Source organism: Pelecanus crispus, chromosome 5 (genome assembly GCF_030463565.1).
Source record: "Pelecanus crispus isolate bPelCri1 chromosome 5, bPelCri1.pri, whole genome shotgun sequence".
Classification (NCBI taxonomy): domain Eukaryota; kingdom Metazoa; phylum Chordata; class Aves; order Pelecaniformes; family Pelecanidae; genus Pelecanus; species Pelecanus crispus.
The window spans coordinates 58,084,836-58,102,552 of NC_134647.1; the positions used below are offsets into that span (position 1 = coordinate 58,084,836).

The 17,717-nt window shown below is 45.4% G+C and overlaps 1 protein-coding gene across 1 annotated transcript in view; it reads left to right on the forward strand.

The window, feature by feature from the left end:
• Window positions 1-6,577, forward strand: part of CFH (complement factor H) — a 47,325-nt gene extending 40,748 nt beyond the window's left edge. The window contains exons 19-24 of the mRNA XM_075711209.1: window positions 601-777; window positions 1,807-1,983; window positions 3,270-3,452; window positions 4,194-4,394; window positions 4,709-4,906; window positions 6,444-6,577. Coding sequence (XP_075567324.1) covers window positions 601-777; window positions 1,807-1,983; window positions 3,270-3,452; window positions 4,194-4,394; window positions 4,709-4,906; window positions 6,444-6,577 — 1,070 coding nt within the window. The remainder of the gene's footprint in view (window positions 1-600; window positions 778-1,806; window positions 1,984-3,269; window positions 3,453-4,193; window positions 4,395-4,708; window positions 4,907-6,443) is intronic.
• Window positions 6,578-17,717: the final 11,140 nt, after the last annotated feature.

Genomic DNA, 17,717 nt, shown 5'->3' on the forward strand with positions numbered 1-17,717 from the left:
GCCTTCAAATAGTAAAGAAACCACTTCACTCTCCAGCTCTTTGGCACACAATGCTGTACAGCACCAATCTGCACCTTTGGCTGATCTCTGCAACTCCTTTTCTCCTTTTACTCACTCTAGGCAAAAAAAAATCATAGAATCATAGAATCGTTTAGGTTGGAAAAGACCTTTAAGATCATCCAGTCCAACCATTAACCTAATGTTACCAAGTCCACCGCTAAACCACTTCAGGGTAGAGTAATAATTTCCTGTTTCCTGGCTTGCTGGCTGGATTATTTTTTGATGAAAATAAAAACTAGGAACCATTGAAGTTGGAAAGGATCTCTAAGATCATCAGTCCAACTGTCATCCCAACAGCACCACGCCCTCTAACCCATGTCCCAAAGTGCCACATCTACATGTTTTTTGAACGTGAAAATCACAGTGTCTGGTGAAGTGTTGCAGAATAAAGACCATAATGTCTTCCTTCTCCACCTGTAGCAAATGATCTGCATTACGCAAACCATTTTTGCTCGCCAGGCATAATGGTGCTCCGAAACGCAATATGCTGTGATTGTCCTACTGCTGCACTACTGTTCTTAAATGCACCTCTCTTTTCAGATGTTCGCTGTGGAGCTGCACCTGAAATTCCCCATGCTTCTATTACAAGCGCTCAACAGGAGAGGTATCTGCCCGGTGCCAGAGTGCAGTATGAGTGTGAACGCAATTTTCAAATGATGGGTAGAAATTATGTCACTTGTAGAAATGGAGAATGGTCAGAAGCACCCATTTGCAGAGGTAGGAACCCGTGCTTTCATCTTGCCTGTTAGACGGGAGGGGACGGTTTGTTTACCTGAATACTCTACAGACTTTACCTTTTGTACATCTGCTTTCTTTGTGTACCACCACTTTGTACTTGCTATTGCTTCCTTGCACAGCACTTTAATTTAGGTTGATGCTTCTAGAAATACTGGGGGTATTTTCATCAACAGCAAAAACGTCTTGAAGAAGCAGGGCTGAAAATGTGCTGCTCTGTCATTCTCCTGTGTGATACTGGTATTTCCCCAGCGTCCGCCATTTCAGCGACCTTCACTAGAAAGACGTGTAAGGGCTCCTCTGTTGTGTTCAAACCTGTCAGGGAGTACCTAATGGAAGAAGCAGTTAGGGGAGAGACACAGCCATTCTTCTCCAGGGCTCCGCTCTGATGTATACAGGTCCCAGCAGAGACTCAAATCTAAGCCACGTAAGATCTGCTAGGGCTACGGAAGTGGGAAGAGCATCCCCGTGACAAGGAACTGTCAGGAGCTGTGCTCCTGTCCCCTGTCCAAAGCTATGGCTGCAAGGTGAACAAGTGCTACTTGGCTTCCACACACCTCCATGGAGCTGACTGCACTTACCCGTCCCTGAGCACTGCAGGCTGACAAGCTCCTCCAGTGCTGCCAGTCCTCCAGAGCTCTGTGGTTCAACAAAGCACCAGCTTGGCTGCTTTCCCTGTGATTTCCAGGAATGCCAGGGCTCCCTGGGGAGGGACACGGGCATGCAGGAAGGCTGGTGTGGCTTCTTGTGCCATAAGGCGTAGCTACAGAGACGCTGGCTTTTTCTAGAAGCTCTCATTGACCCTGCCATCTCCTGAGAGTCACAGAAAGAGTGTGCTGCTGCCACTGTCACACCGCATTGCTTTCTCCATGGTGAACTCTTGGAGCTGTGACCCACCTGAGGCAGAAAATCTGGACAGCAATTGTGACAAGATTGATTCCTTTAACTGTTGGTTGCATAGGGGAACGCCTCAACGACTGCAAATGTAACTGCAGCAGTGTCTCTTTTCAGATGTGACGTGTGAACCTCCTCCAGAGATTGCTGGTGGTAAAGTTCAAGGAGTTAAAAAGTCAAGGTATTTGCCTGGGGAGAGTGCTCGCTATCAGTGCTGGCAAGGATTTGAGATGACTGGGGCTGCCACCGTAGCGTGTGAGAACGGGGCCTGGACAGAGGTGCCGAAGTGCCAAGGTAATTTCTCTCTCTCTTCACACAGTCGCCCGTCAGTAAGACTGTCATGAAGCTGACTCAGTGGCACTTACTTCTCCAAATTTCAGTCTCGTTACTGTGCACAAACGCAACGTATCTGGCACGCTCAGGAAAAAGCCGTTGCTCCCAGGTATCTATTCAGATGAGTGACCCAGGTGGCTTCAGTCGAGAGGGCCCCATCTGGAAAACCACCCGGAGGCTGAGAGCAGTTGCTGGCCAGGTCTGATTTTGAGGCGCAACCCTTGGGCTTCTTAGAATCTGCTTTCTGTGCCTGCCTGATGAGAAGAGAGTGAGAAATTTTGCCATCTATGTTGGAGAACACAGCCCATGGCTTCCCTGCTAATTGACATGCAGATAATGCAGATGATGCATTGCCAGATTGAATGCCAGGGAGTCAAATCAACTGTGAAATCAGCTGAGGGCACAATCTGATGTGTGAGCCAATACCTAGGTGCTGTGTTGGTGCCTCCTAGGATTTTGTGAGCGCACAGAATCATCTTGTTTGTTTTCATTAGACGTACAGAAAGTGTCAGCACATGTGCCAATGCAGCAGCATTTGACTCAACCACCACCCAGCTGGCACCCAAAAGGGGTGCAGAAACAGCAGATGAATTTGGACGGGGCTTTGTGGCTGGTCCTTTTGTGGCTCCTGAACACCATGCCACATGCAGAGTGTCACTGCTGGTACCAAGGGACCTGGGTCTTCTCTGAAGGTTTCCCAATGCAAGGTCCATTGGAAGCCAGACTTGGCAGCAGTGTGGTGCTTGCGTAGGTATAAAAATCGGTGAGGCAGTAGTGCTTCAGGACTGTCATGTGCGTGCTCCCCAGTGAGCGCAAGTGGCCCGCAGAGCCCAAGCGCTATCCCATTGGTGACTGCAGTGGTGCAGTTCAGTGACAGTCGTTATTGTTTGCCGTCGGATCCGCTCTTCTCACTGCTCAGGCAGTACAGGGAGGAGGTAGGCGTCAGGCTCCTCTGCAGAAAGAGCTGTGCCAAACACTACACCGGTACGCAGGAGGAGAGAAAGTCCTGCAGAGAGCTGCAAGCACTTCAGCCGTGGACAAACGGGGTGAACTGGTAGTTGTGAGTCCCAGCACTGGAGAAATGAGAAACTCTTACTCTTTTTCACCTGCCAGGTATTTGGTTTTCCCTCTGCTTTCCTCCAGGTCTGTCAGAGCAGTGCCAATGTACCGTCTGGCAGTACTTTGGCCAGGCCTCCGTTGCAATTAAACTCTCATGTCTTTGCCTCTGATTGGGAATTTTTTTCCAGGGAAAGGTGGGCCATGTGGCCCACCTCCAGTTATTGAAAATGGAGACCTTCTTTCCTCCCTCAAGCAAGAATATCCACGAGGTACAGTTCTGGAATACAAATGCCCAAGTCTCTATGTCCTGGAAGGATCTCAGTACATCACCTGTACTAATGGGCAGTGGACAAGACCTCCCGTTTGCCTAGGTAGGTTGAAGCACGTGCTGTGTGGCCGAGGGCTGTGTGACTGCTCCTGTTTGCTTTTTCTCAAATCCTGCGGCCATCACTTGTGCAGTAGCACTTGTGCTGGGGCTGCAATGTCAGCAAGGCGGAACAACAATGAGCCCTTCTTTTGTGGAGAAGGAGTTTCTTCTTGAAGTTAGTTTGTGTAGTCCCCTCTGCTGCCTGCTGTCTCTCGCCACCACAGTGGGTTTGGGAGGAGGGTAGTTTGGCTGAGCCCCTCTGTGTGAGGGGATCGCCATCACTGTGCAGGGCTCCCGAGCTGGGGATGCTGCTACAGTCAGCAGGCTGTGAGTGGGGAGGATGGGTCTGAGTGCGTGGCAGCGCTGAGGAAATCCGGGGGTGCGTCTGTGACATGGTCTTGAAGAAATGAATTTAGAGACGTGCTGGGCAGAAGGGAAGGAGGCATCTCAAAACAGACACAGGGACATTCAATGGTGCCTGGTGGCTTCCCCCGCCCGTGCTTCAATCTTGAGCTGTGTGACTGTCAGAGTGAAAAGGCTTCTCCATAGCTCTGCGTGAGGTCTCAGCCGTGTTCTTTTCTCCCTTCAGTTTGGGTGTGAACATCTTTTCTATCACAAGTAAAAGAGGGTCAGAGCAAATAGCTGGAAGTGTTTTCTGATGAGAAGAACTTCTGTAGGGGAAAGAAGAAGTTACCTGTGTTGCATCTGTATGAAGTGATGACGCTCTTCTCTTGCCTTTTTCAAGTGGCCTGTACAGCATCTGAAGAAGACATGGAGAGAAACAATATTGAGCTGAAATGGGTCAGAGGAACAAAGCTGTATTCCAAATCGGGTGACTTTGTTGAATTTCGGTGTAAAAGAGGGTATAAGGAGGACCCAGCATCTTCCCCATTCAGAGCACAGTGTATTGAGGGGACGTTAGAATATCCACGATGCACGTCAGCCGGTAAGTCATCTCCGCTCCGGCCACAACTTAGCTGCTGTGTTGTTGCATTTTTAGTGCCGAAGCCAAAGGGAAAGCCGTCAGCTTTCCTGAGGAAGCAACTGGGGAGGTAGTAGCCGGGCGCCAGGGTGTGGGAGCATCCTGTTAGCTGCAGGCAGTGAGGGGCAGTGCCCCCAAGAAGCCGTTGGCTGGCATACCTGAGCTGGAAAGACTGCTGGGGAAGGGCTCTCAGGGGCTTTCAGCTGGTACTAACGGTTTCAGAGCATCAGTCGTCCAGTGCGAGGTCTGCAGGCAAATGATGAAAGTGCTTTTTGCAGGGAACTGTACAGTGCATGATAGGATTATGAACAGGAACAGTATTCAACTACACCCATCAAGCAGGTTGAGCACTTCCACCTATCACTCTGGGGATTGTATTTTCTTTGAATGCAAAGTGTCATACCAACAAGTTTCGCAGTGTGAGACATTTAGAGCACAGTGCCTGAATGGAGTGATTAAGTATCCTAGAGGTGGAAGTGCGTGCTTGGTGCCAAGGACACAGGGGGCTGTAGGAGGCAGCTTTTCTGAAATTGCCTGTCCACTGCTCTGAGGAAGCACTGTGGTGTGTCAGGCCTGGTCTTCACACCTTTTCCCCTTTTTTCTCTCTGTGCTACAGGGTGGCATGGATAAATGGAAATGGCATGAAAGAGTCCAGCTGTGGAAATGAAAGAGCCCTCAACCAACCCAGTGATTTGAGCTCAATTTTTTGTGGCGTTTCCCGTTTTGCTGTGCTTTGTTTGCAGCTTAGCCAATGTTCTGTCTTGGAATTTGTTATTCTTTTTCATTTTATTATTAGATGATTGTGTTTACATTGTATCCACATTTTATCAATTTTTGTAAATGTATTTACATTTTGTAAATGTGTTTACACTTTATCCATCTGAATGGTTGTGCTTGCGTTTTATCCATTCTATATTGATCTCACTGTTATTTTTATTAACAATTGTGTCCTGAAATAGGCTGGCTTTGGTGGCATACTGAGACAAGAATTAAAGCCCGCAGGTAATTTGATTATCAGCAAGTAGAGTGTGTTTGGCCTTGTCTGCTCGTAGCTTCTTTCTCCGTGCGCTTGCCTGGAAACTGCCCTGGGGTCATGGCAGAGGTGAGTGTCCTGACTGCCTGATCAGGATGAGCAAGTGAGTGAACTCAAGGAGGCTCAAGGAAGTCTCCAGATCACAGACCCAGTTCTTATGGGGGACTTTGCAGACGTTTCCTTTGCTGGAAGGGCAAGACGTAGGGATGCAAGTAATTGGGGTTTCTGGATGGAGGCGGGGATGGCTTCTTGGTCCAGTCCCTGGAATGGGACCTGCCTTCTATGTATTTTCTAGGAGAGTTTGTGGTGTGGTGTCTTGATGGGGCCAGGGCCTTCTTGACTTTTTGGTAGTTGATCCAAGATCCTCATTTCTAAGGAAATGAAGCAAGAAATACTTCTTCTGTTGTTCCTTTTGCTGGATGATAAGGGAGATTTTGGAACAGCTACGTCTTTGCTTTGGCAGCCCCACAACCAAATAACTGGACATATTTTCTTAGAATAAGATGTGAAGAGAGCAAAGGCGAGCTGACTTCCTGAGCACAGACAGGTCTTTTGTTGCAGGGATGCGGAGAAGAGGGAGCCCTTCAGCTCAAGACCAGATAAGTCAATGCTGAAGGTCCTCTAGAACAGTGGGCTCCCAAGTGGGGTGCATGCACCCCGAAGGGTTCGGAAGATGGTCCATTGGGGGGCAGGAAGAAATTATTAGAACTTCTATTTATATTTAATTTTTGTCCAAAAAAAAGATACTAAGTTTTACTGATATTTAATATTCAGATTTGACAGTGGTGATTTCACTTGGTCCGTATGTCAGAGGGTTCCATGTCCCATATGGTACTGACATGTCCTGGGGGGAGAGGGGGTGCTCCACAATGGGGAGACGTTCACAGTGGTACCCTCACTCATTCATTTGCTTTTGAGCATATTGCAATGCATTGCAGTTTATGTGTGGCCAGTTAAGTGCATCTATGGACTGTGTTTAGTTTTAACCAAGCTAACCCTCACAAAACGGACAAGCGGCTTAAAAAGATTCCTTGCAAAGACGCTGCAGACGGAAGATAACACGCAAGCAGACAACAAGAAAATGGCAGAGCTGACACTTCTACTCCCAGTATGAGCTCTTCATCAACCACATTAGGAGTTAAAACCAATGTCTCGCTAGTCACATCTGACAGGAAGTTGATCCAAAAACTTTGAAATTATGAAGACGACTATTTGAAATATGGGTTTAAGTTCGCTACTGTTAATGATGAACCCTGCCCTTAGCCTATTGTGCCTTAGACCTTAGCTAGTGCTAGCAAGACATTTAAAAAATAAGCACCCAGAACATGAAGACAAACCTCTACGATTTTTTCAGTGATGCTTTAAGCCACGTTATACTCAATCCAGTACTTTACAAAATTTCACTAAACTTAATGATAAATGTTTAGAAGCCCCTTTCAAGGCTTCTCACTTGATAGCAAAAGACAAAAATCCACATACCATTGGGGAAACACTTGTTCTTCCTGCTGCAGTAAAAATGGTTGAAATAATACACAGAAGACAATATGGTGACAGAGTAAAATACATTATTTTGTCAGCAAATACTGTTGGAAGATGCACAGAAAACATTGCTGAAGCTTTGAAGCAACAGGTATTAGGATGAATTATGCAGAGCACGCGTGCGCAAGTGTGTGTGCGTGCGTGTGTGTGCGTGCGTGTGTGTGTGTGTTTAAAGGTCCACTTAAACTGAGTTTAGCAGTGTCACGTTGCTTTGTACTCCTTTTCCACCTATGACAAACAGCTAAAGCGGAAAGCCAGGTAATTGAAGGCAAACACGATGACTAACATCACCTTCCCTTGACAATTGTCATGTTATTCTGTAACCTGCAGTATTTGAAGGCAATGGATCATAAGCCTTTGACACCCTCTCCCACAGCATTCTCCTAAGGAAGCTGGCGGCTCATGGCTTGGATGGGCATACTCTTCGCTGGGTAAAAAACTGGCTGGGTGGCCGAGGCCAGAGAGTTGTGGTGAATGGGTGGTCAAGCATTGGAACAAGCTGCCCAGAGAGGTGATGGAGTCACCCTCCCTGGAGATGTTAAAAAAACCCCATGTAGTTGTGGCACTTTGGGACATGGTTTAGTGGGCATGGTGGTGTTGGGTTGATGGTTGGACTGATGATCTCAGAGGTCCTTTCCAACCTTAATGATTCCTAGTTTTACTTTCATTAAAACATAATCCAGCCACCAACCCAGGAAACATGACATTAATTATTACTCTAGCCTTGATTGGTTTAGGGTGGACTTGGTAGTGTTGGGTGGATGGTTGGACTGGATGATCTTAAAGCTCGTTTCCAACCTAAACGATTCTATGATTCTATAATGTTAGTGTAGGCTGTCACATGGCAGACTGCATAGCCCAGGCTTGATCTGTGAGGGCACTTGAGTCTTCTTGGAGCCTGACTTGATGAACAAATAGGCCTTCTAGTGCAGGATTATTTCTGTGTCTAGGAATTCATTGCATTTGCTCCCCTTGCCATCGTGTCAGAGAAGCAGATTTTCCATTCAGCTGTCTGTACTGTGGACAGCATTTTTAAAGGTTCATTTTGAAAATAAAACAAAATGGTTTGGGTTTTGTTTTTCAAACTTTGGTGAAGCCTCTTGTTGCTAAACCTCATTCATATGACAGGAAAAATACTGCCAGCACTTTTGACATGAAGCAGTAGGCTACCGTAAGTGCATTCTTATATACATCATCTGCCATATACCTTTGCCAGCAGAGACATCCTCCTCTGGCTATAGCCAGAGACCAGAGCTGGAGGTCTGGTGGATGCAATGTCAATATTAAAATGTGAAGAAATCTTGACAATATATGACATGAACAAGACTAACCAATATTATGAATACAGTGCTAGTGATAATACAATGGTAAAGCGAATACAGTGCTCAACCTAATCACCTGTACGGCAAACCCCAAGCAAAAAAAAAAAAACCAAAAGAAAAATCCGTGTTGCACAAATGCAGATTCCTTTTGGCATATCCTGTACAGCTGCAGTAAAGGGACCTTGCTGTGAATCCTCACACTTTTATAGTGAGTCTTGCTGTCTTGCTGGAAGAGCAGAGTGCCATTCCACTGCCACGTTATTGCAGCTCCTTTTTGTTGTGAGGTATTTCACGAATCCACCTGCTACTGCTCTTGAAAATACAACTGACAGAACATCAGAAAATGTAATATCCCTGCTAAGTTATTAAGTTAGAAACACTACATTATAGAAAAAGAAATGTAAAAGTCAAATACATCACTACTACCTTTTCTTTCCCTGCCTCTAGCTAAATGATACAATGGAATTACTTTAGAATCATAGAATCATAGAATCATAGAATCGTTTAGGTTGGAAAAGAACTTTAAGATCATCCATTCCAACCATCAACCCAACACCACCATGCCCACTAAACCATGTCCCAAAGTGCTACTTCTACCTGTTTTTTGAACACTTCCAAGGATGGTGACTCCACCACTGCTCTGGGCAGCTTGTTCCAATGCTTGACTACCCTTTCCATGAAGAAATTTTTCCTAATATCCAATCTAAACCTCCCCTGGCACAGCTTGAGCCCATTTCCTCTCGTCCTATTGCTAACTACTTGGGAGAAGAGACCAACACCCACCTCACTACAACCTCCTTTCAGATAGTTGTAGAGAGCGATAAGGTCTCCCCTCAGCCTCCTCTTCTCTAGGCTAAACAACCCCAGTTCCCCCAGCCGCTCCTCATAAGACCTGTGCTCCAGACCCTTCACCAGCTTCATTGCCCTTCTCTGAACACGCTCCAGCACCTCAATGTCCTTCTTGTAGTGAGGGGCCCAAAACTGGACAGTGTTCCAGGTGCGGCCTCACCAGTGCCGAGTACAGGGGGACAGTCACCTCCCTGCTCCTGCTGGCCACACTATTCCTGATACAAGCCAGGATGCTGTTGGCCTTCTTGGCCACCTGGCCACACTGCTGGCTCATGTTCAGCTGGCTGTTGACCAACACCCCCAGGTCCTTTTTGGCCAGGCAGCTTTCCAGCCACTCTTCCCCAAGCCTGTAGTGTTGCATGGGGTTGTTGTGACAGAAGTGCAGGACCCGGCACTTGGCCTTCTTGAACTGCATATAACTGGCCTCGGCCCATCAATCCAGCCTGTCCAGATCCTTCTGCAGGGCCTTCCTACCCTCGAGCAGATCGACACTCCCACCCAACTTGGTGTCATCTGCAAACTTACTGAGGGTGCACTCCATCCCCTCGTCCAAGTCGTTGATAAAGATATTAAACAAGACTGGCCCCAAAACTGAGCCCTGGGGAACACTGCTCATGACCGGTCACCAACTGGACTTAACCTTATTCACCACAACTCTCTGGGCTCAACCACCCAGCCAGTTTTTTACCCAGTGAAGAGTATGCCTGCCCAAGCCATAAGCCACCAGCTTCCTTAGGAGAATGCTGTGGGAGAGGGTGTCAAAGGCTTTACTATAGTCCAGGTAGATGATGTCCGCAGCCTTTCCTTCATCCACCAGGCAGGTCACCAGGTCATAGAAGGAGATATAGGTTGGTCAAGCAGGACCTGCCTTTCATGAACCCATGCTGCCTGGGCCCGATCCCCTGGTTGACCTGCACATGCCTGTTGAGCGCACTCAGGATGAACCGCTCCATAATATTTCCCTGGCACTGAGGTCAGGCTGACAGGCCTGTAGTTCCCTGGATCCTTCTTCCGGCCCTTCTTGTAGATGGGCATCACATTGGCAAGCCTCCAGTCATCAGGGAGCTCCCCTGTTAACCAGGACTGCTGATAGATGATGGAAAGTGGCTTGGCAAGCTCCTCCGCCAGTTCTCTCAGTACTCCCGGGTGGATCCCATCCGGCCCCATAGACTTGTGAGTGTCCAGGTGGTTTAGCAGGTCATTAAGTGCTTCATCCTGGACTATGAGGGCTCCATTCTGCTCCCTGTCCCTGTCTTCCAGCTCAGGGGCTGAATACCTTGGGGATAACTGGTCTGGCTATTAAAGACAGAGGCAAATGCGGCATTAAGTACCTTAGCCTTTTCCTTGTCCTTGGTGGCAATGTTCTCCCCCACATCCAATAAAGGATGGAGATTCTCCTTGGCTCTCTTTTTGTTGTTAATGTACTTGTAAAAACATTTTTTTATTATCTCTTACAACAGTGGCCAGATTGAGTTCTAGCTGGGCTTTTACCTTTCTAATTTTCTCCCTGCATGACCTAACAAGATCCCTGTACTCTTCCTGAGTTGCCTGCCCCTTTTTCCAAAGGTGGTAAACTCTCCTTTTTCCCTTGAGTCCCAGCAAAAGCTCCCTGTTCAGCCAGGCCAGTCATCTTCCCCACCGGTTCGTCTTACGGTACATGGGGACAGCCCGCTCCTGCGCCCGTAAGACTTCCTTCTTGAAGAATGCCCAGCCTTCCTGGACCCCTTTGCCCTTCAGGACTGTCTCCCAAGGGACTTTCCCAACCAGTGTCCTGAACAGGCCAAAGTCTGCCCTGCACAAGTCCATGGTAACAGTTTTCCTGCCCCTCCTCCTTACGCCACCAAGAATTGAAAACTCTATCATATCATGGTTGATAAGCCCAAGATGGTGTCTGCCCATGACATCTCCCACAAGTCCATCTCTCTTTGTAAACATCCAGTCAAGTGAGGCACATCCCCTGGTAGGCTCACGTACCAGCTGCGTCAGAAAGTTATCCTCCACACACTCTAGGAACCTCCAAGACTGCTGCCTCTCTGCTGTATGGTATTTCCAGCAGATGTCCGGCAAGTTGAAGTCCCCCACAAGAACAAGGGCTAGCAGTTGCGAGACTTCTGCCAGCCGCTTATAGAATGCTTCATCTATCTCTACATCCTGGTTGGGTGGTCTATAGCAGACTCCCAACAGGACGTCTGCCTTGTTGGCCTTTCCCCTCATCCCTACCCATAAGCACCTGACCTTATCATCACCACTGTTGAGTTCTATACAACCAAAACACCCCCTAACATACAGAGCCACCCCACCGACTCTCCTTCCTTGTCTATCCCTTCTGAAGAGCTTATAGCCCTCCAGTGCAGCACTCCAGTCATGAGATTTATCCCACCACATTTCTGTAATGGTGACTATGTCATAGCCATCCTGCTGCACAAGGGCTTCCAGCTCCTCCTGTTTGTTGCCCATGCTACATGCATTGGTGTAGATGCACTTGAGCCGGGCTATCAATTTCACCCCCAACATTGCCATGCCACCCCTGGGCTCCCCTCTACCGATCCTGGTTATATCCTCTTCCCCCTTTGAACCTAGTTCAAAGCCCTCTCAATGAGTCCCGCCAACTCATGGGCGAGAATCCTTTTCCCCTTTGGAGACAGCTGATCTCCATCTGCTGCCAGCAGGCCCGGTGCTGTGTAAACCTCCCCATGATCGAAAAAAACAAAATTCCACTGATGGCACCAGCCTCTGAGCCACTTGTTAATCAGGTGAGTTTTCTTGTTCCATTTAGCATTCTTCCCTGCCACTGATGTGATGGAGGAAAACACTACCTGTGCTCCCGATCCTGCAACCAATCACCCCAGTGCCCTGAAGTCCCTTTTGATCACTTTAGGACTTCCCTCCGCAACCTCATCACTGCCAACCTGTATAACCAGCAGAACCAGTTTTCTTTGGTTCCGACCTTAAACTTTCTGGTAAATAAGGATGTGTTTTTCTCACTGACAGAATAATGTTCAGATGAGCAGTTGCCCTATCACAAGTGAATTAAAAGTTCAGTCCTTGACTTTATTGAGTGGCACAGTTCAGTATTTATTTTCTGTGTGTATGTGTGAGAAATGAACAAGGAAGTCAATATTTTTATATGAAAAGCAGAATTAAGGAAAATGGTAATTTCATGGCTTTTCTCAGATTACTGAGAAATATCAGTTTCAGGATGCAGGATTTCAGGAAGAGTTTGATTTCCAAAAGCAATTAATTTTTTCTAAACACACAATGAGGACAGGGTTCTAGCTATGGTGACCCTTGGCTTGGATACAGACAGTGTGACCTTGACAAAATATCTCAGATCTGTGTTTTGGTTTCCAATCTATAAAATGCATAAAACATACTTGTCACCAAGAGAGGTCTTCTGTTATTAGTAAATGACAGTGAGTCGCTTTATGTTAATCTCACAGAAAAGAGAAATAGTGCTTTGTTACAGTTGTGCAGACAGCAAGTGAGAGTCCAGGAGAAACTTGCTGGGAATCGCAAAAACAAAGGCTATGCTTATTCACATCTGCTTTCTGATCATTTTCAGAAATGTCATAAGAAAGGTTCCCAGGATCCTCATGTGTCATTAGAAGAAAACGCAGAACAGTTATGAACCTAGTTATTGGTGAACCCATGTTTTGTTGTTACCAGATGACTAGTGAAGTAGGGAAGAAGTGGACCACACCACCTAAATGTGAATGTACAGCCTTTGATTTGCTTTCACTCTAGGTACTGTATTTCATTTTATAATATAATAAAAAGGGTGTTGGGAAACACTGATCAGACAAATGGTTTGGTGGTTGACTTTCACTTAGAACAAATGCTGCAAACAATTTGTTTAGGCTGTTCAGAAGACTTGAGACAGAATATGGTTTAGTTCATTAACAAACAACTCTTATGACACTTACACAATCATAATGCTATGCTTATCTGAGAAAGCCACTCTGACCAGCAGGGTGCTTAAGATTGCATTCAGGTAAGCAAGTGAAAGGCTGCACCACTCTGTCCCTGAGCACAAGCATTCACTGAATCATAGAACGGAACTCTGGAGGTCATCAGCTCTCCTGCTCAAGGCAGGGTCACTTCATGCAGGCTGTCCAGGACCATGTCCAGACTGCTTTTGTATATCTCCAAGGATGGAGACTCCACCACCTCCCAGGGTAACCTGTGCCAGTGTTCAGTCACCCTCACAGTAAAAACATGTTTCGTGAAATTCAGAAGGAACGTCCTGTGTTTCAGTCTGTGCCCATTGTCTCTTGTCCTGGCACTGGGCTGTGTCTTCTCTGCACCCTCCTTTCAGGTATTTATATACATTGATGACATCCCCTCTGAGCTCCCCTTTGTCAGGCTAACCAGCCTTCTTCAGCTCCCCTCTTTAGGCTAAACAGTCCCAGCTCTCTTGGCCTTTCCTCAGATGAGCAATGCTCCAGTCTCTTAATCATCTTAATGGTGCTTTGTTGAACTCCCTCCAGTGGCTCCACCTTTCTCTTACACTGGGGAGCCCAGAACTGAACACTGTACTCAAGGTGTGGTCCCACCAGTGCTGAATAGAGGGGAAGGATCATCTTCCTCGGCCTGCTGGCAACACTCCTCCTAATGCAGCCCAGGACACCATTTGTTGTCTTTGCCACAAGGGCACATTATTAGAATTGATAACTGGAATTGATAACTGACACTTAAATGAAGTTCAAGGAAGACTTTTTTTTTTTAAGCCATATGTCAAAATATCTGCCTGTATCCTTTCAGTTAAAATGTGCAGTTATCTAGGACATCATTACAGGATCTAGAAAGCAAAGGTAGTTTTCTTCCAGAAAAACAAGGTGTTATCAATTCCAGCAAGATCTGAGCCTTACTAGGTCACAGAGAATAATTTGTAGGCATGGAAACTGGTCACAGCCATCCAAATGCAGAGGTAATTTACCTTCCAGTTTTATAAACAGCCTATGAAGAATCCAGTTTTATTTATTGAAAAAAAATAAACTTCATTTTATGTAAACGCTAATGCATCTAATAACATTTAGTGCACTAAAACACATTGTGCCTTTTCAGTAAACGCATCTGAAAATATGCTCTCACTCTGTGATTTGGAACTATCAGCACCCCTTGTATGGAAACATCCTGGAAATAGACTCCTACCTCTCCGCTCTTCCTACACTCACAATGATATGTTAAAGCTGAATAATATTAAATGTGGATAGGGCACGTGAGTCTAGCAAACAGTCCCACTGCTTTTAAAGGGAGTTCTGGATAGACAGCGATTCACAGCCCTGAGGTGTTTTTCCCATCATCATGCTCAGAAATACCGCTTGCTTCGTCCTGAATCTTAAAGTAAGAACTGCAGTCTTCTCTTTTCTGTTCTTAGATGTGTATGAAAGTGTTTCTACCTTATAACTAAAGGAGAAAAAGAAAAGAAAAGAAATATCTGGGATTCCAGTTCTAATCAGAAAAGAACTAAGGAAATGCTCCTTTTTTCAATGTGAATGAAACGTAACTAAATCAATCTAAATGTACCTTGTCTGCAACCAAGCGCAAACAATAATAGCATCTGCAGCTCTATATGGCATCTATCTGTACATGTCAACAAAATTATTTCAGTGATAGTGGAAATATACTTGTATATTTCAAACATACTTGAAACACACCGATAAACATGTAATTTACCTGCTCTGGTCCTGGATAAAATAACCAAGTCAAGGTGATCGCAAAGCACAGAGCTTCTTGCTGGCATCAGTGAGCCTGTCAGACAGCCAGCAAAATAAGAGTCAAGAAAAGATCTAATCCTCCATCAAATTATCAGATGGAAATATTACCTCTAAAAATGCAAAAGCCTTTCCTCATTTACCCTGGTCATAAAAAAATTACAGCCACTATTTGGGTAAAAATTGGAGATGATTTGAGTGATGCTGAGTTTCTTGAAAATAGATGTGCTTCCACCACATCTGGGAAATGGGGGCGGCCACCTTTTGATAATGGCAACAAATATCGCTATCTTCTCCTTGAAAGAATATACACCGGCTTCAACAGTGGAATATGGGTATCTGTATTTCTGTGAAATTAGGGAAAATAATATTGTCAGATAAAATGCTGGCCAATGCAGAGACCAATGCAGTTAGGTTGTTGAGGATGTGTATTCTATAAAATAAGATGCAAACAGAAATAAAAATATAATAGAACTAGATACTTACATTTTTAACATAAGGTACCTTTCTATTGCAGCCCCCAAACCTCAACAGACCACCAAGGAAAAAATATTTAATTTTCTATGAAGAGCAGCTCTGTACCCTGATTGCTATTTTTACTGAGCAAGCATGCCAAGATAGAAAGGGCTTCACAAGGTGTTTGTTGCTTCAAAAGACAAATAATAAAGATTTTTTAAAAAAATCATTACTGGCAATGAATAAATATTATTAAATCCATACTGTCTTTTTTTAATCAAGTCATTAATATTTCATTCCATTATCAAAAGTCATGTTACCTTCATTTATTAAAAGATATAATTGAAAGTGAGTATATTTTGCCTGTTTTCCTAGGAAGGAAGGAATTCTGTTATGCACTAAGGTAAAAATACTGAGAGACAAGGAGTTGCTTGGATTATGATTTTGTAATCTAATTCCTAATTCTATTACCACAGAAGAAGAGATAACTTAAATAGCCTTTTTTTTTTTTTCTTACCTCTGCTGATTTGACATACATCCGCACTAGATACAGAGAGAAACAACACTAAGCTAGAATAAATTTCAAAGAATGCAAATGTTTTTGCTTACTGTGGGGCCCAAGGGTTCTTGCCCTCTAAGCATTACATCCCCAGCACTGCATCGCCAAAGGCAGTGCCACAGCAAAACAGCTGCAGTAGCTCTCAATGAGCGTGGCCAAGCATCTGAGATACTTTAGACACCCACTTCCTCTGGATGTGCACATAATGCTGAACATTCATCTGTGAGCAGAGGACAGGATGGGGTGGATTACAGAAATGAAGACAACATCTTGTTGATGAATACTGAGGCAAAGAAAGCATCAAGTACTTCAGCTTCATGTGGGGCTGCTGTCACTAAATCACCTACCCCTTCAGTGACAGGCCACATTTTATTGTTTTAGTGCTAGTGTAGTAATAGAATATCTTCTTGTGACCCATGAGGTCCCTTGCAAGTGTCACTCTAGGTGAGCTTCATCTTTCCTAACACTATCCATACATGCCAAAGCAATGCCAGGGACAGTTCACCTTGTAGTCTGTTTTTGCCTCAATCTCCTGTACACTGATTCCTTTTCTGCTTCAGAGATCTATGTGAGGTCCCTGATTAGTCAAGCCAGAGCCCTGATAAATGTGTTTCTCCTCCTGAGCACCAGAATTGAATATTCTTGTGCTTGGAAGATTTGGTCCTTTAAGTATTCAAGCTTCTCTGGACTCCTCTATGACTCCCAAGCAATCCCACCTACTAGTTTCCTAAATAATCCCTAAGGTGCATGATTTGTACTCTGTTATTTGCCTTTCTCTCTCCCCTCTGAATCATGAACTCCATTAGTACATGGTCACCACGTCCAGGGTTGCCATTGATTTCCATAACCCCAGACAGTTCTTCCTTGTTAGTGAATAGCAGATGGAGCTCTGTGCACTGCACAGTTTTGCAGTCATTGTGTTTGTCTTCGCTTACCTGGCTTTCTGCTTTAGCTATTTGTCATAGGTGGAAAAGGAGTACAAAGCAATGTGACACTGCTAAACTCAGTTTAAGTGGACCTTTAAAAACATGCACACACACACAGGTCATATGAATGAGGTTTAGCAACAAGAGGCTTCACCAAAGTTTGAAAAACAAAACCCAAACCATTTTGTTTTATTTTCAAAATGAACCTTTAAAAATGCTGTCCACAGTACAGACAGCTGAATGGAAAATCTGCTTCTCTGACACGATGGCAAGGGGAGCAAATGCAATGAATTCCTAGACACAGAAATAATCCTGCACTAGAAGGCCTATTTGTTCATCAAGTCAGGCTCCAAGAAGACTCAAGTGCCCTCACAGATCAAGCCTGGGCTATGCAGTCTGCCATGTGACAGCCTACACTAACATTATAGAATCATAGAATCGTTTAGGTTGGAAACGAGCTTTAAGATCATCCAGTCCAACCATCCACCCAACACTACCAAGTCCACCCTAAACCAATCAAGGCTAGAGTAATAATTAATGTCATGTTTCCTGGGTTGGTGGCTGGATTATGTTTTAATGAAAGTAAAACTAGGAATCATTAAGGTTGGAAAGGACCTCTGAGATCATCAGTCCAACCATCAACCCAACACCACCATGCCCACTAAACCATGTCCCAAAGTGCCACAACTACATGGGGTTTTTTTAACATCTCCAGGGAGGGTGACTCCATCACCTCTCTGGGCAGCTTGTTCCAATGCTTGACCACCCATTCACCACAACTCTCTGGCCTCGGCCACCCAGCCAGTTTTTTACCCAGCGAAGAGTATGCCCATCCAAGCCATGAGCCGCCAGCTTCCTTAGGAGAATGCTGTGGGAGAGGGTGTCAAAG